Source organism: Peromyscus leucopus, chromosome 5 (assembly GCF_004664715.2).
Source record: "Peromyscus leucopus breed LL Stock chromosome 5, UCI_PerLeu_2.1, whole genome shotgun sequence".
Classification (NCBI taxonomy): domain Eukaryota; kingdom Metazoa; phylum Chordata; class Mammalia; order Rodentia; family Cricetidae; genus Peromyscus; species Peromyscus leucopus.
The window spans coordinates 48,104,491-48,121,335 of record NC_051067.1 but is presented as its reverse complement, the minus strand read 5'-3'; the positions used below and the strand labels follow the sequence as shown (position 1 = coordinate 48,121,335).

General features: G+C 45.9%; 2 protein-coding genes across 5 annotated transcripts in view; both read left to right on the top strand.

Moving 5' to 3' along the window:
- Lyst (lysosomal trafficking regulator) overlaps positions 1-10,602 on the top strand; it is a 159,301-nt gene extending 148,699 nt beyond the window's left edge. For all 3 annotated transcript variants that reach the window (XM_037205934.1, XM_028859792.2, XM_037205933.1), the window contains 7 exons: positions 877-1,013; positions 2,862-2,960; positions 4,314-4,453; positions 4,697-4,794; positions 7,197-7,353; positions 7,722-7,793; positions 8,689-10,602. In XM_037205934.1, coding sequence (XP_037061829.1) covers positions 877-1,013; positions 2,862-2,960; positions 4,314-4,453; positions 4,697-4,794; positions 7,197-7,353; positions 7,722-7,793; positions 8,689-8,827 — 842 coding nt within the window. In that variant the 3' untranslated portion in view covers positions 8,828-10,602. The remainder of the gene's footprint in view (positions 1-876; positions 1,014-2,861; positions 2,961-4,313; positions 4,454-4,696; positions 4,795-7,196; positions 7,354-7,721; positions 7,794-8,688) is intronic.
- A 5,045-nt stretch (positions 10,603-15,647) lies between these two features.
- Gng4 (G protein subunit gamma 4) overlaps positions 15,648-16,845 on the top strand; it is a 43,973-nt gene continuing 42,775 nt past the window's right edge. The window contains exon 1 of one of the 2 annotated variants that reach the window (XM_028859815.2): positions 15,648-15,748. The gene's annotated coding sequence lies outside the window, so the exon portion shown is untranslated. Of the gene's footprint in view, positions 15,749-15,955; positions 16,299-16,845 lie in introns of those variants that run through there. The other variant, XM_028859814.2, reaches the window with a different exon arrangement.

The following is a 16,845-nucleotide window of genomic DNA, read 5'->3' as shown; positions in this document are numbered from 1 at the left end:
ATACTAAGGGTTCTCAGCCCATGGCATGAGGCTCCTGCCAGCAGCTCATATGTAGAGGAGCTTGTATTTTGTGAGCGTATCTCAGTTCTTTTGTTGTGAAACTGGTGCCTACATTTGGCTGTTAGGGAAAAAAGTCTGTGAATTGTATTTTTAATGTGCTGCTAATTCATTTAAGAACTGTTTGTTTGTTCATATGTGTGCTGTGTGTCCTGCCAGGTTCTGGAATGAATAAAGCACATTGTCTCTCCTGAAAACTCTTGGTGTTAGTTTAAGCATTACATGTTCAAGGGTATTCATACCTCTTCCTGCTGTGTTTACTGTAATGGCAGTAAACAGCCCCGAGAAAGAACACAGAATGTCCAAGTCTTTGTGCCAAAAGGGCATAATGCTGTGCTATTAAAACCAGAACAGACCAAAACCCTCTTGAGTGGTAATCTGCCATGCCAGATTCTACAGCTGACCAGCCTGAATCCCTCGCTTAGGGAGGGTCTGGCTTCTCCCCAGCAGAGTTCACTTTCTGCCCTTCCAAGTTGTTCATGCTGACTACTCAGCACTAGATATCTAGAAAGTTACTGTAACAAGTGTTTAGTTCATGTTTCATTTTTAAAGAAAAAGTCTCCGAGCACGAACAGAGTAAGCTTTATTAGTGTTGTCTTTATAAAAATTTATCTGAGAAGATAACTCCACCCTGAGGATCTTATTACTGCTATTAAAGAACTAAAACCAATATTACTCTATCTTGGGGAGATAAGGATGATACTGCCTGAAAGAAGAAGATATTCTGCTATATAAATGTCAGCTTTTAACTTGCCAGGGTCTGAGCTTTTACGTGATACTGAAGTGACAACCAGATACTTGATTTCCCCTTCTCTTGAGGTGTGAGAAGCATGAACAATACAGACATTCAGTGGTCCGCCATCCTGAGCTGGGGATATGCTGACAACATCTTACGACTGAAGAGTAAGCAGAGTGAGCCACCAATCAACTTCATCCAGAGTTCACAGCAGCACCAGGTAAGCGTGGGTGTAAGGACTGCATGCCAGGAAGCTTGGGAAGGAATGAAGGAGTCCGCTGACACTGGCTTTATTTACTTAATGCCAGCCCCAAAGCTGCTGTTTGCAGTGTTTCTAGATGTCCTGGTCCCTACTCATCTGATTAGGTTCCACAGTTTGGTTTCTGCCTATTTCTTCATTGAAAGAGTTGTCATGAACACTTCTGTGTACCAACCTGGGGCCCAGTGTTTAAACAAAATGAGCTGCTTTCAGCCTGGATCCATTTGGCTTTGCAGCTAGGTCATTTTCTGTAACCATAGTATCATCTTCGTTGCCTGGTTTTCCCTAAATAGCCCAGGTACTCAGCATCTGATGAAGCAAGAGGACACTGGGCCTCATCTAGAGATGTGCTGGGCTCCCAGCTTTGACAGTCATTGACTATATAATCTTTCTTTGGCAGATAATGTGGCCTTTCCAAACTAGAGTGTCTTTCTTCCTCTTTAAAATTGGGCTAATCCAATTTGCATTGCTCCCTCAGAAAGCTGCCATAAATGTGCTGCTGGTATTTATAAAAACTGTCTGATACGCATGTCCTATAGACACATCACAGCCATCACAGGCGCTGAATTGAACACACAGCACCTTCTGTCTCTGTCTGTCTTTGCATGGGACGGTCTCTGACCATTATCTGACTTCCCTTCTCTTGACTGTGAAACACCTACTAACAGTTCATGTGTGCTGAAATGTTCCCATCCCTGGAAGTGGTTGGCAGCAAAAGCAAAAATGGCCATGCCAGTTTTATAAGCTGAAAGGAAGGCTACCACCATTTGTTACTGGACTTATCCAGAGCCAGCAGAACCCAGGATAAAGGGACAATGAAAAACAACCTTTATTAGAAATGTTAATGAGATTTTTTTTTGTTTTGAATGATATTGGAGCATTTTATATGGATAGAAATATGTATCCAATACAAACAATGATGAATCATAACAAAGCTGGCAGTATAATTAAATTGCAAATGAGTCTGCAAAAATCAGTGGAAACACAAAAACATATTGCAGAATAAGTATGTCCCTTGCTGCCTCCTTTATGGAATTGTTATGAATTGCAAGGAGGAAGAAAATAGAGTGGGAGTTAGATGTATAACGAGCCTACCTCTTCCAGTGTGCTGACAAATTGGTGGAGCTCCGTTCTTTGGATGTAGTGCTTGGCATCCACAACTGTCAAGGAAAAGCTGTGAGGACATGAAGAGAGCTGAGCCCGATTTGAATGGTTGGGAATGAAGAATTTTGTACTAAAGGAGTAATCCTTCACATTCATCTTTCTCTTTCCTATTTCACAACATTCACAACTGTTAGAGCGACACCTATGTTTACATACACACTGCTTCCCCACAGAAAGAAAGAGAATGCACCAAAGTGAAAAACAGTAGCCCCGGCTTGGTGGCTTCCAACACTTAAGAAGCTTAGGTTGGAGGATCTTGAGTTCCATTGCCAACCTGGGATACACAATTAGACCCTATTTCAAAACAAAAGACCAGTACATAGATGTTTGAAGCACTCACACATTCACACTCCAGCTCTGACTGATCTCTATTATTGTGTTAAGTTTCTAAGAAACAAGTGTGTATAAAAATGTAAAATTATATACCATTGCTTTTAATACCTTGTAATCCGGAAATAATTGTTAAGCATTTTTGCTAAAAATTGTTGAAAGTACTGTGGTTACATCTGCTTCTGCTCTGATCATATCAAGCAAAATGTTTACCCAGGAGTTTGGGATCATGTATTTTTGTGAAAAGTTCTCAGAAAATGAGAAGTATCTCTTATTTTTTTAACACATGTTCATCTTTGGTTTGTTCTTTCAAAGGTGACCAGTTGTGCCTGGGTCCCTGACAGTTGTCAGCTCTTCACTGGGAGCAAGTGTGGTGTCATCACAGCCTACACCAACAGGCTGTCCAGCAGCACGGTAGGTCTGGGCTCCCTGGCACGTGGTGTGGACCTTTATGTCACTGAGGAAAGCCTGGATGATGTGAGGCATCCTTGTGCAGGGCTAACTTAAAACATGTGGTAACTCCTCCCTATTTTAGCGCTTAGGAAGTGGAAGGTCACAGACCTAACTCATTAGAATTAGGTTTATTAGGAGCAATGAGGAATTTTGAAAATAACCTTAAAGATCTTATTTTTTGCTTCAGAGACACATAGTATTTTGAGATATGATCTGCTTTGCATTTGGACTTTTTCACGACTGTCTTTAAGACAGGGTCTCACTTTGTAACTTAGGCTGGCCTCAGACTTCTGGCAGTCCTCCTGCCTCAGGCAACCAAGTCCTGGGGTTCCAGTTGTGAGCCACCACACAGCTTTTTTTCATGACATTTGAATCTTGCCTGTATTCTCAGTATCAGCTTGAACATTTAGAAAGAGTGTCTATAACATGATTTCTACCCTCTGTACTCAAAAGTGTGGAAACTCTAATGTCACTCTTCTAGTCTGGCAGCAAAATCTAAGTAGCCATCTTAATTTCTTTTATTTACTGGAAAGCATTTTTAAGCCATCCACTGAATGCCCAAGGTGGGATATTTAAATAATAAGCCAGTTTTTTAAAAAGAGACATGTTATACAATGCTACCTTTTAAATTTCTCCTTGCTTGAACCTTGTGGTACTGTTCAGGATGTAGCAAGTTAAAGTAATAGTCTTTCTAACTAAGAATCGTCTCTGGACTATTGTTTTTCCAAAACAACTTTAGAATTATATTATGAAATATATTTTTCTGAGTGGAACTACTATTCCTAGCACAGTTTTGTTCCCAAGTTCTTAGGGTAAATCCCTTGTTAAAGTTTGCCCTGACCCTGGGGGTTAAATGTGACTATAGTACTGTTTCTGTCTCTTATCAGAGGAGTCACTAACATGTTTGAGCAGGAGTAATGGGCCCCAGTCAGCACCCTGGAGAGACCCTGGAGAGCCTGCCAGGATAAGCATCCCTGAAGGCTGGGATGGAGGCTAGGACAGGACATAGGAAAGCATGGGATGAGGAGAGAGGTACCTACCTGCTAGGCATTAGGGAGCCAAGGTTATCCTTAAACTGGGTACTATTGTGTGGAGAAGAGATCAGCAAAAGTGGGGGAACCCACTTGCCCAACGGTGTGGAGTCCATGGTCTGCTAAGTTGGGAGATGGCAAATAATTTGGTGAAGATAAAATTGGAAAAACAGAGCACTCTATGGAGCCCACTCTATGGCTGAGACATAATTTTAATTTTGAGATACTATGAATCATTTTGTGGGGTTTTCATCTCATACTTTGCTTAATATTCAAATTCCAGCCCTCAGAAATTGAGATGGAGAGTCAGATGCATCTCTATGGACACACGGAAGAGATAACCAGCTTGTGTGTCTGCAAGCCGTATAGTGTGATGATAAGTGTGAGCAGAGATGGGACCTGCATCGTGTGGGACCTAAACAGGTACAAAAGTCTCTCAGCCAGACATGGCTGCTTGAAATATTACGTATTTTACAGTATATAATAAATACACGAAAATCATGTCTCCAGGTTGTCAATTTAAGCATGAGACACATGCTTATAGGTATAGAGTACCTCTATAGTCTTGTGAAAGTAAGAAATCAGATGCCTCAGAGTAAGAGTTACTCCTCTTGAGGAAAGGAGACAGAAAAAACTGGAGCTGTGAATTCATGTCATTTTTTTCAGGCTGTGCTATGTACAAAGTCTGGCAGGACACAAAAGCCCTGTGACAGCCGTCTCTGCCAGTGAAACATCAGGTGACATTGCTACTGTGTGTGACTCGGGTGAGTTGTCCACAGCCGAAGCCTAGGGCTACCCATTTCCTGGCTAGGGCTTCTCTCGGTTCTCTTCAGTGTAAGCACTTTGGCCATAGCATGGGTGTATGTTACAGTGTAAGGACCCACACTGACTTCTCACCTTAGGCAGAAGTTCCAAGTTTTCCCGATAGGTGGAAAAATGTGTTTGAGTACACTTAAACAAATTATTGTTACCTAATTATTTGAAATTTCTTGGCTTTTGTTTTCTACACCGCTTTGCTTTTGATTTTTAACCATTAGCTTTGTGCCTTCCTTATGCTAGAAAACAAGTTTTTGACAAGTGTGATGATTTTACTTTTCCTTTTGCTGTGACAATATACTCTGACAGCAGCAACTTAAAGTAGCTCATGTTTATTTTGGTTCCTCTTCTGCAGGGTTCCCTGAGCCCTGTGGGGAAGGAATAGACGGAGATATATATCCCATATAGGATTGAGTGTTCCAAGGTCTCTCACTCTCTGGGGGTCTCTGTATTTATTCCCGTCTACTGCAGGAGGAAGCTTCTCTAATGATCTATGAGTGTAGTGGTGTTGTCTTAGGAGTTACTTTGTTGCTGTGTTCCCTGCAGAACTGTAGTGATTTTCCCCGAAGTCCCTGGCCTGTGTAGTCTCGGGTGTTCTTGGTCATCCAAGCAGTGTCTGTCTGGAGGAGTAGCCCTGACTCCGATCCGATGTTGGTCGGTTACGCCCATAGGCTGTGTACTACTGCTGCACTGGGCACCTCACAGACAGGTCACCAGTGTAGATGGAAGGCTTATAGCTGAGTTGGTGTTGGCCTTTCTCCTTTGGCAGTGGAGAGCATCCTCCAGTGCCCTGAACTCTAGTCAGCAGGGGGTGAAGGCTCTGTGTGAGCACCAGCTCCACTTCCCATGTTCACTGACTTATGTAGCATTTTCTTCTGCTGTAAGCCCTGCCGGAGGAGAGAGTCTCTTTTGTTGTTCACGGCTGTGGTGCGCCAGGTTCGCTGGCCCACGAGCTTCCAGGGACTCTCTCCACCTTCTGTCTCACCGTGGGAGTCCAGGGCTCGGTGTTACAGCTTTTATGGTCAGTTTGATCACCTGTCACTCAGATAAAATATCTGACAAGAGCAGCTTAAGGGAGAAGAGCCTCTTCGGCTCAGTTCCAGGGAAAGTCTCTCGGGAGAGAAGTCAGGGTGGCAGGAGCTTGGAGCAGCCACCGCCAGGAGCAGAGGATTAATGCGCGGAAAGCTGGTGTTCGGCTCGCCCTCTCCATTTCATACAGTCCAGGATCCCCAAATCGGGGAATGGTCCTGACCACAATTAAGACATGTCTTCCTACATTAATGAATCTTACTAAGACAATACCTCATGGACGTTCACAGTTAAATTTAATCTAGAGAGCCCCTCACAGGTAGCCAGGCTAGGTGTCCAGTTGACTTTACCCACTGAGCGCTTTATCCACTGGGCCATCTCCCCAGCCCCTCACTCTATAGACTTTGAAAATAAAAACTTAGTTTAGTTCTGTGTTCATGAATAAAATCCCATATTAGATATTCTGAGGATTAAGGTTTTAAGAATTAATTTGCTTTTTAAAAAATACATATCATTTTTTTCTGCAACTATTTTTTTTCTCTTTTGAAAGTCACATAAATCACTTTGGGTTTATTTATTTATTTATTTTTATGTAGGGTCTCTCTATGCAACCCACACTAACCAGAAACTCATGATCCTCCCGCCTCCCAAACCGTTTGGATTGCTGGTGTATGCCACCATGCTTGGCTTAAGCCAATTCTGTGCTGGGGGGGGGGGTGCCCTGCTCCGCACATGCTTGTCTGTGTGGAGGCCAGGGGTTGACTTTCAGTATCTTTAGTGCTCTTTGTCTTATGTTTGGAGAGAGGCTCTCTCAGTTTCACCTATTGGAGCTCACCATTCCACCCAGACTCACTGGCCAGCAGTCCCCAAGGTCTGCCTCCCCCACACTGAGGTTCCACGCATGAACTACCATCCCTGGCTGTTATGTAGGTGCCAGGGATCTGGGTCAGTCCCTTCTGCTCACACAACAAGCACTTAACGCACTGAGCCATCTCCCCAGCTCCCTTAAGTGGCTTCTTTCTGATGGCCTCACAGTGTTTCTCTTTCTCTTGGAGAGTGGTGTTCTAGGTACTTCCAAACATAATTAAGATCTGCCAGTTCATACACAGAAATGTAATCACCCAAAGACTGATTTCCCTTGTTACTATTTCACTCCATCATTGGTCACTGCCACAGAGGACTGGTGCCTAAGACTGTACAACTCTGTGTAGTAATTCAGTCTTTAATCAGGGCTCCCTGTGAGCTATATCTCTGAGTAAGCAAGAGTGGCCCTTATGGACCCCTACATTCTTGTGATCTGTGGGATGATTTGGTGTTTCAGCTGGAGGGGGCAGTGACCTAAGACTCTGGACAGTGAATGGGGACCTCGTTGGACATGTCCACTGCAGAGAAATCATTTGTTCTGTAGCTTTCTCCAACCAGCCTGAGGGAGTGTCCATCAATGTCATTGCCGGGGGACTAGAAAATGGCATTGTGAGGTAAGAAAGACTTTGACTCTTTTCTTCCCAATCATGGATCACTGTAGTTTTGAGAAATGAATTTTAATGTCTAAGCATCTTAATTGTAGTACTTAGAGATTTAAAGTCACATTGGGGTATAGGTCCTTATCCCTGTTGTGTTTCTAAATAGTAAAGCTAGTGCAGTTTGAAAGTATCGTTACCTGTGAAACATTAACCATATAAAAGTATGCAGAGTTCTTCTTCCACCTGCAGCCCTGCAGACTCCCCATCTGCAGTCCTGTTCTTTGCAGTAGGGCAGCCTGGTAACTCAACAAACACATGGGTGTGGTTTTCGGTGCATGCAGTTTTAGTTTGCATAATTGAATAATAACGGCTCTTCCTTCCAGGTTATGGAGCACATGGGACCTGAAGCCTGTGAGAGAAATTACATTTCCTAAATCAAATAAGCCTATCATAAGGTAAAACCTACCACCACCTTTTATTCTTCATACAATAATTTGAATTTTTGTTAGAGAACTATTAAAGCATGTAGACCGGAAGAGTGTATGTGTGAAGGCTTCATGCAGCAAATTTCCTGTTACCAGCAACAAACCAACACATTCCTGTCATGCGGAACTCTGTGTCTAGCTGAAAGATGGGCTAGGAAGCTTCTGGAACCATAGAAACTGTTCTTTCCACTTCCTCCTTTGCGATGACAGTCATGTGACCGCCACAGGGATGTGCTTGATAAAACAAACGCCAGTCACCCTGAACTGGGCTTACAAACTTGACTGTAAAACTCAATCAGTAGTTGAGATTTTCAAATTATACTTAGTTAAATTGAATTTAAATGTTAATGAACCTTAATTATCTATTAATGTTACATTGTTTCACCTTTTTCCTCCAGAGAAACAAAATATATCCTTAAAACAAATGTCATTTAAGGGCTGGGTGTAGTGGCCCACACCTTTAATACTAGCAGTTGGGAGGCAGAGGGAGACAGCGCTCTGTGTCTGTCTGTCTGTCTCGGACAGCCTGGTCTACATAGAGAGACCCTGCCTCAAATAAATAAATAGCTAAATGTCATTTAATTTTTAAGAGGAAAATATGATATCTTTGTGAAATTTTTCCCAGCCTGATCTCTGGGGCTCCAGTTTTATTCTAGCTAAACTGAGCCCTGAGCCTTGTCAGGAGGGCGACTGTATTAGAATAGGTCGGCCCAGACAGTTTGCGGGCAGTCTTTCCATGTATGACTCTGACAGTCTGTGAGCAGCCTTTTCACATATGACTCTGGAGTGGAGACACCATAGTTTTAGCATCACAGTCTTCAGAACTGGTTTAAGGACTGTAATGGACGTGGTTTGCTCTTTACAGCCTTACGTTTTCCTGCGATGGCCACCATTTGTACACGGCCAACAGTGATGGGACAGTGATCGCATGGTGTCGGAAGGACCAGCAGCGTGTGAAGCAGCCCATGTTCTACTCTTTCCTCAGCAACTACGCAGCTGGATGAAGAGAGGGGCGTTCTCCGAGGACGTGAGCACCATACACGGAGCTGGCTCCAGCCGCTGCAGCACCAGATGCCTAAGCAGACATCCAGTAATGACACCTGTCCCTCTCTGCACACTTCCACAGCCTCAGGGTCCTGAGAGTAAGGCCCTGCCCTCATTCCATAGTGGTGTGGAAGGCTGGGTCAGCATGCACCAGCCAAAAAGTTTCAGGTCTTTTGAGGCAAATTAAAGTCAGAATCTTGATGCTTTTTCCCAAGAAGGTATGCTGAATCCAAGATTAGAGTCTCCTTTTCTTTCAAAAAGAAACAGCAGAACTTAAATTGGCCAATTATTTATCTAAAATACTAGAAATTATATTTTTAAAATTTCTAGTATATCCCCTAGAAGCACACATTCCTCCCATAAAAAAAAAAGAAAAAACTAGGAATTTTTCAGGACTCGACAATTGCTTTCTTTGAGAAGCAAATTATTCAGTAGGTGCCTCTGCACCAAACACATTCCAGAATATCTGAACAGAAAGAGAACTGCTGAGGCATCATGCTAGGCTGTTTTTGTCAGTTGTCTTTGCCCAAAGAAGAGCTAGATTTTTCCTGCGAGCCACGGGCAAGAGTACGGGTACTTTTGGTTTCATACACATCCTTGTTCCTCAGAGGAACTTAAAATCCATAACACTAGGCATCAATACCCTTGCTTCAGTGACTAATTTTCAAATATAATGGTCAATCTTTGAGGACTTGCCATTAACAATGCCATTGACAGAGCACTGAACGCTTACCATCTGTAATCGAAAGTTCCAGACGGCAGTCCACAGTGGAGGCACAGCAGCTAATCCAATCCACAAAGAGAGTGTTCTGCTGTGAGACAGAGCCGTGAAGGAAAAGAAGTCAGCGAGTGTCAAGCAGAAGGCAGAGTGAGTTGCTTTAGGAAACCAGTTTTACTTGTTCCTACCAAGCTGCCATCTGAGAATCCTGGGGAAGGTGGGAAGCCTGACATGTGCGCCATGGCATGTGAAGAAGACAGCTCCTAGTCTGGAACGCCATGTGTGCCTCGCTGGGACCGCTGGATTTTTACTAGAGGTGCTGTTTTAGTGGCTTTGAAAACTGTAGGCAGGCTCAGAAACATGTCACCATGGGATAGAAGCATGTGTTGCTGCCTATGAATGACTTGTGCATTTGTTTTGGAAATTTGACTCATATAATGTTTACAGAACTACTTTTGTAACTTCCAGACTTTGTAAAACATTCTGCTTGTATCTACAAAATGCAATTCCAGAGTCTCTGCTGTGAGGACAGGCATGGGAGAGGCAGGGCCTCAGGAGACCTTTAGGTCACATTGACATGGGCCACATGTTACTCCTGAGGTTCACTTATGAGCAGAGATAACATTACTCCTACTCACGTTGAAGTGATTGATTTGTTTTTAAAAATTCAGCTATTTATCTAGCTTTCATTTTTTTACTGAGAACTTCAAATTAGTCTCCTATTAGAATAGGGATGCTATGCAGTCTTGGCTTTTTTTAAAGGACCAAGTTTCATCATTATCTAAAGAGAAAATATGCAAAATATCTGGTCTTGTTAAGAGTGCAATATTCTATTTTTATGTAAAAATGAAAATTCATTGGGGGGATTATTTATTGAGCATGAAACCTAGTATGTATATGTTGGAAACGCTTTATAACATGCATGTTGTAGCACACATCCCTAGAAGTCATCACATGCTGTTACCTTATACATACTGCCACTTCAGTTTGGAAATAAACTTGCTAAAACTAGACTTACACTTGTGTCTTCTATATGTCTTGTATGTTATGACCAGATCCCAGCCCATGGCTGTTGCAGAACAAGGTGTATCCGAAAGTCCTGTTACTCATCACTGGCTGTGCTGGGGCCAGTTTCCTTCAAGCCACTGAGCCTCCTCAAGGAACAGAACCAACAATGAAGCCATAGCTCATAGAAGGAATGCTGCCACTCCCATAGATGCCTGGCACTGTTGCTACAATTAAGGCTCTAGATGAGATTGTGTGGCTGCAGCCATGCAGATAAAACACAGATACCATGTGGCTAGAAAGAAGGAAAGAACAGCCTGTGGATTGAATTAAGAGTCCTATAGATAGTAGTATCTCATGAGACATGGCCTGTGACTGTCTGCACTTAAGTTGGGTTTAGCCCAACTTCATGGATGGCTTAGTGGGGGAAGAAACACGGAGATGTGGGAGGAATCAGTCCGTAGTTCTCTGTCCAAGAGTCCAGAGCCCACTGAGTCTTCCCAGAAGCCAAGAAGCAGATATCCTTACTAAAGTACATGCAATGTGCCCTCAGGCACCCCTAGACTGATCACTAAATTCATTTAAAGTCTCGCCACACGGCTTCAGTGTAGGCTGGAAAATAGCTAAGAGTCACCAATAGGCCAAAGCCCGTCAGCAAGGGATGCAAATAAGCCCTGTCTTGTGTGGAAACTGCCACAGGTTCTCTCTCTCATTCTCTCTCTCTCTCTCTCTCTCTCTCTCTCTCTCTCTCTCTCTCTCTCTCTCTCTCTCTCTCTCTCTCTCTCTCTCTCTCTCTCTCTCTCTCTCTCACACACACACACACACATACACGCACACGCTGCAGGGGTGGGAAAGGGCACTTCGAGAGGCCGTAGAGCAATGGAACATACACTTTAGTGGTAGGAATAGGATTCTTCCCTATTAGTTTTTGGCCAAGGAGACCTATAACCCCCTAAACAGTGTAGGCCGTTGCCACTGTTGTTGACTGCCCACCAAAACTGGATGGTAAGGCCAAACTGCTGAAGACGCCACCAGCTTTGCAGAATGTAGAAAAACCAAGCTGGGACTGAGTTGGAAGCCTTCTCCCTTCCGACTAGTTTTCATAGTGCCTTTCAGATTGCCTGGTTAATATTTACTTGTATGCCCATAGATTACAGGGGTTGTCAGCTTTGGTCAGAGAAACTGTTTACAGTGGGCAGTGATGACTGTAGAGACTTGTAACTGGCCCAAGTGCTGAGAATAAGTGACTTTTGAACGCCCGGGCTAAATGAGACACACTGTGCATAAGTCTCAGGGAACATTGTGGAAGGGAAGGAAAATAATGTAGGAACTGGAGGAGAGGGTGGGGTGTTGTGAGGTGTTCTCCACGCCTGTCATGTCTGTTGTCCTTTTGAACTCTAAGCCATTGTGATTATCATCAAGAGACTTGCACAAGACTGGGCCCATTAACTTTCTGTCACGGGTAGGAGAGGCACACAAGGCATCTCCCTCCCAAGAATTTATAGGTAGCCAATGGTTGCTAGGAGGAAATGGTTCCCAAGCCACCTCTTCCTTGAGGTTTTATAGGAATCCTCAGCCTCCCTAAAGGTTTGTTGACACTCAAGAGTACCTTGAAGGAGGGTCTCACAAGGTCCTACCCCTATCACAGAACTTACACAGTTAATGGTTGCTCTGAGGAAAGGCTCCCAAGGTCATGCCCCTTCCTAATGACACTTAAGAGTCTCCGGAGGAGAAATTTTTTCCCTTCAGTGGTGCCCATGCTTCTGTAAGCAACCCGAATTAAACACATTGGTTCACCAAGCTACACTGGAATGAAATCATTTGTCTCTGTCTCTGAGGTCCTGTCTGAGGTGAGATGTTTGTTCTTGTCTCCTCAGGAAAGTTTTTAAGAAGCCCCATCTGTTCTCCTTAAATTCCCCTATAAATTTCTACTACTAGGAATAAATAAGGTAACTCTCATTCCTTAATTTTAGTTTTTTTGTTCTAAAATGCTATATTTCAACTTTTCCTGTCCTTAAATGAACTTAACACATCAGTCCCAAGATCGGCTGCTCATTTTAAATAGCAGAGTGTCTGTCCCTTCTTTGCGGCAGGCCCGTATTGAGAATAGAGCTGAGGATATGAGGTCACATAGTCCAGCTGTTCCTCCCGCATGGGCCTTGCCAGCTGGCGAGGAACCACTGTAAATGCAGCAGGTAGCACTCAGCCTATGTGTAAGTTGCAATCCATGGTAAGTGCTGGGGAGGTGGAACTGAGGTGCTCTGAGAATAGCAGGAAGAGTTTGTTTTAGGTAGGGGTGATTTAGAAAGCCTCCTACCACTGAGCTACATTCCCAGCCCTTGTTTTGTAAGATAGGGTTTCTGTGTCCCCCAGGCTAGCCTGAAACGTCCTGTCCTCTGAGTTTTGGGATCGCATGCACGCACCACTGTGCCCAGGTAGACAGCCTCTTTAATGACTAAAAGTGCTGTTGCTACCTAATGGATGAATAGAAATCTAAGTGAAGATAGGCACCAAAGTGTTGCGGATGGTACACATTCCAAGACCTTGGCGGGAATGCCAGTAGCAGGTCCAGGCCGGGGATCCAGCCTTCGCATTGGGGAAGGCTGCGGAGTGGCGGGTGCCTGCAGCAACAGAAGGCACAGGGCGGGAACCGCTGCTCCTCTGCATGCATCTGTGCTGCTTCCCAGCTTTTCAGTCTGCTTTAGTGTTTTTCTGTCCCAGGGAAGTCAGCAGCAGCGCTTTATCAGTGTGAGCCTGCCAAACCCCTGTCCTCCCTCTGCCTGCCTGTTTGGATATCTAAGGAGGCAGAAAGGAGAGGCCCTTTGGAGCTCTTTCCTGACTATCTCGTTCCCACTATTTTGGATAACTTGCTAATGCCCCAAATTGACAAAGAAGAGCTAAGGTGTTGGGAAAGGTAAGTAGAGACAAAAGAAACACCATCATTTTACTTCCTGTTGGGTTTTCTTTCTCAGGAGCCCCCTTCATTGCTGATTATCCTTTAGTTGGTCCCCACGTAGCCTTTAGTTGGTCCCCACGTAGGTGACAAAATGTTTCAATTTGTTCCCAAATGTGCCTCATATTTTGGATAGCTTTACCATTTGTGTGTGTGTGTGTGTGTGTGTGTGTGTGTGTGTGTGTGTGTGCGCGCGCGCGCGCGCGCGCGCGCGCGCACACAAACTCCTCTAATCAGGGCAACACTTTATGCATTATGAAACCAAGACACTTCAAAAGCCAGCAGGCAGCTCTGGTTGCTAAACTGAAATACACACACTCAAAATGCACTGTGGGAGACAAGACACGGACCAAAAGGCACATCCTGCTGCTGCTGCTGCAGGAGGGAAATCCCATAGCAGGATGTGTCCTCCGAAGGCAGGCTGGCACCAGCTTCCTTCTGCAGCCCTGAGAGCTTCTCCTCTCGTGAGCAGGGCCGATGAGAGGTAAGATTTTAAAAGACGATCTGTGGTAAGTTTGGTGCATCCTCACTGTGAAATAAGCTGGTCTCACCCCAGCTTCTGTCAGTTGATTACAAGAAGCATTCTTTTCATTCTCGAATTTTGATCTTGTTCAAACTGTTCTTAAAATGCAATTAGTTTTTTAGAACAGTGTTTTCTGAGATCTTAGTAAAAATCTACACTATAGTTTTCATAGTGGTTGAATAACTTAGTTTCTTCTCCTGTTGCTGTGATTAAAAAAAAAAAAACACAGACTAAACCACTTGTTAAATAGGATTGAGAATGGCAGAATTGAACACATATATTCTCTCAGAGGTTAGCACAACTACATTGAGAGCTCCTGAAAAATCCGTATGTAGATCTCCTTTTGAGAGTAAAAGTTCAGTTGTTGCCTGCTGTGCCAGAAGCAACTGGTCTCTTTGAGTCTGCTACGCTATACCCTGTGCATTCAACACTGTACAATCAGTACTGTGCTGTTTCTAACTATCCTTGATTGTGCTATACTTAGGATGTTTCATGTCTCGCAGAGGCCGGTGTGTTACAGGTTTGGACCCAAGAACAGTTGCTACTGGAAAAGGGTGAGATCTTTCTGTAGGTGGTGGCCCAAAGGAATACAACTTCCCCCCTCCAGAGCCCTAGAGGTTGAACATTGGTCTATATGTGCATGAGACATAAAAGAGCCTGGGAGAGACCGAGGTGTCCCAGTGGCCGTCCAGTCTACCAGAGTTTATCTGTTGACATCCCTTACAACTGAACAGTTGGCACCAAAATCGTTAGAATTCTCGTAAAAGAAAACCTAAGCTCAACTTTGATGTAGCCAGTTTGGGGAATGAGTGTACCACTGAACCAGGGATAGCAGGAGAGATGATGGATCTGAGAGTGAATTAGTGAACACAATTTTGTGCTGCTTGAATTTTCAACTGCAGTATATTTGGGTCTTTCTCACTCAGTCTCTGTGCTGTGAACATTACTGGCTAAATCACTGCGTAGTAGTTTAATTCTGCGACCTAAAGGGACTCCTGAGAGCTATGAAGACAATCTGTGTGATTTTTCTGCCCCAATGGGCCTTTCTGACCTCTTGGGGCAGCTCCTCTCCGCCAAGGTGCACCTTTGTCCAGGATAAAGTGGGAGACGTGAGCTAAATCTGCGGTACCCTATCCAGCATCACTTACAGCAGGAATGGTCGCTGAAGGTAGACAGGAGGAAGGTTTTCAAGAAATCTCCCTGTCAGTGGTGTTTATAGACAGAAGTAACACGACCTCCTTCTCTACGCATCTTAGCAACTCTGCTCGAAACGAATTCCGGGCTTCTGTCTTTAGAGGGCTTTGTGTCATTTTATGAGAGTTGGAAAACAGACGTGGCTGAAGCTGCTTCTCCCTCAAGGAAGGAGTATACGGTAACTCATGTAATTTATCGGTTTACAGTAAGAATCACAAGACACAGTTCCATTAGGGCGAGGCCTGGCCAGCCACGACCGCCTCACTGCTGGGAGTCGCCAGGATTCCCCGCGGCTGCAGCGCCCTGCTGTCCACTTGCACTCCAGTGGCTGGCTGCGAGGCAGCTGCTCTGCCCAGCCCGGCTGTGTGGCGGTCTTGCCAACGTTGCTTAGCGACGTCGGCTTAAGGACCGTGCGCATTTCCAGATGTTCAGCTCCTGCACTGGCAGCACCCACCTTCCTCGGCTTGAGGCACCCTAAGTGTCCCCAGGTGAAGTACCCTGAGCTGGCCATCCTCACTTTGCACTTGGGTGGGGGGTCTGCCCCAGAGCCCTGAGCCCTCCAGGATGCGCGCGCCCCGGGAGGGCGGGTCTGGGTGAAGTGAGGGGCTAGGGGCGTGCAGAGCCCGGCGCGGGAGCCCCAGTGACGCACCAATGACGTCGGCGGCGGCGGGCGGGATTTCCCGGCCCCTCCCGGTGCGGGAGGAGACCTGCTGCGGAGTGGGTGCGCGGGAGTGGGTGCGGCTAGCGTGGCGCAGCAGACTAGGGTTGGGGGTCACGGTCTTGCACCCCGTGGGCCCGCTGCGCAGACCCCGAGCCCTGCACGCGGGTGGCTTTGCTGTGGCTTGGGCTCGGCGCCGCGCCCCCTTCCTCCCCAGACGCGCACAGTCTTCTGTGGCCCGGGACCCAGCGGACGGCCGCGCGGGGCGCGTTTGCACCGAGCCCGAGGCTCGCGATGCCACTTGGTCTGGCCGCCCCCCTCAAGTGCCGCGCCGGGGACCCAGCCCACGTCTGAGCGGCACCGGCTGCGCGCCGGCTGCGGTAAGTGGCGCCCGAGCCCCCTGGAGGGCGCGGCGCCTCGTCGGGGAACCTCGGCCCAGGCCCCTCCAGCTCCATGAAAGCCGAGCCGAAATCAAAAGTCTCGGAACTGGAGAGACATTCTGGCTCCTGGGTCTCCTTCCCTGGAGATGCCGCGGCACGAGACACAAAAGACCTGTGGTTCCATGTGGCAGGGGCCGCTTGATGCACCACCGCGGGGCGCCTCCAATCTGAGCCTCCTTCCTGTGCACAGACAGTCCGGGCCTCGGGGGACACAGCCTAATCCCCCGGGGTCGCGGCGGGTCGAGACTCCTAGGGGACCCTCCTGCATGCGCGAGGCTTAGAGTAATTGCTGTCCTCTGGACAAGGGGCGTCCCCAGTGCAGAGGACCATAGGGATGGTGGCGTGACCACTGATAGATTTTGTTTGGAGCAGTGTTTTTGGCGGGGGTTCACAGAAGCCCTCTGCTTTCCTGACGCATGGATACCTGCCTTGGGTAGAGGGGGAGCGCCTGGTGACTCTGAGGAGTTTGTGCCCTCCCTCCTGATGG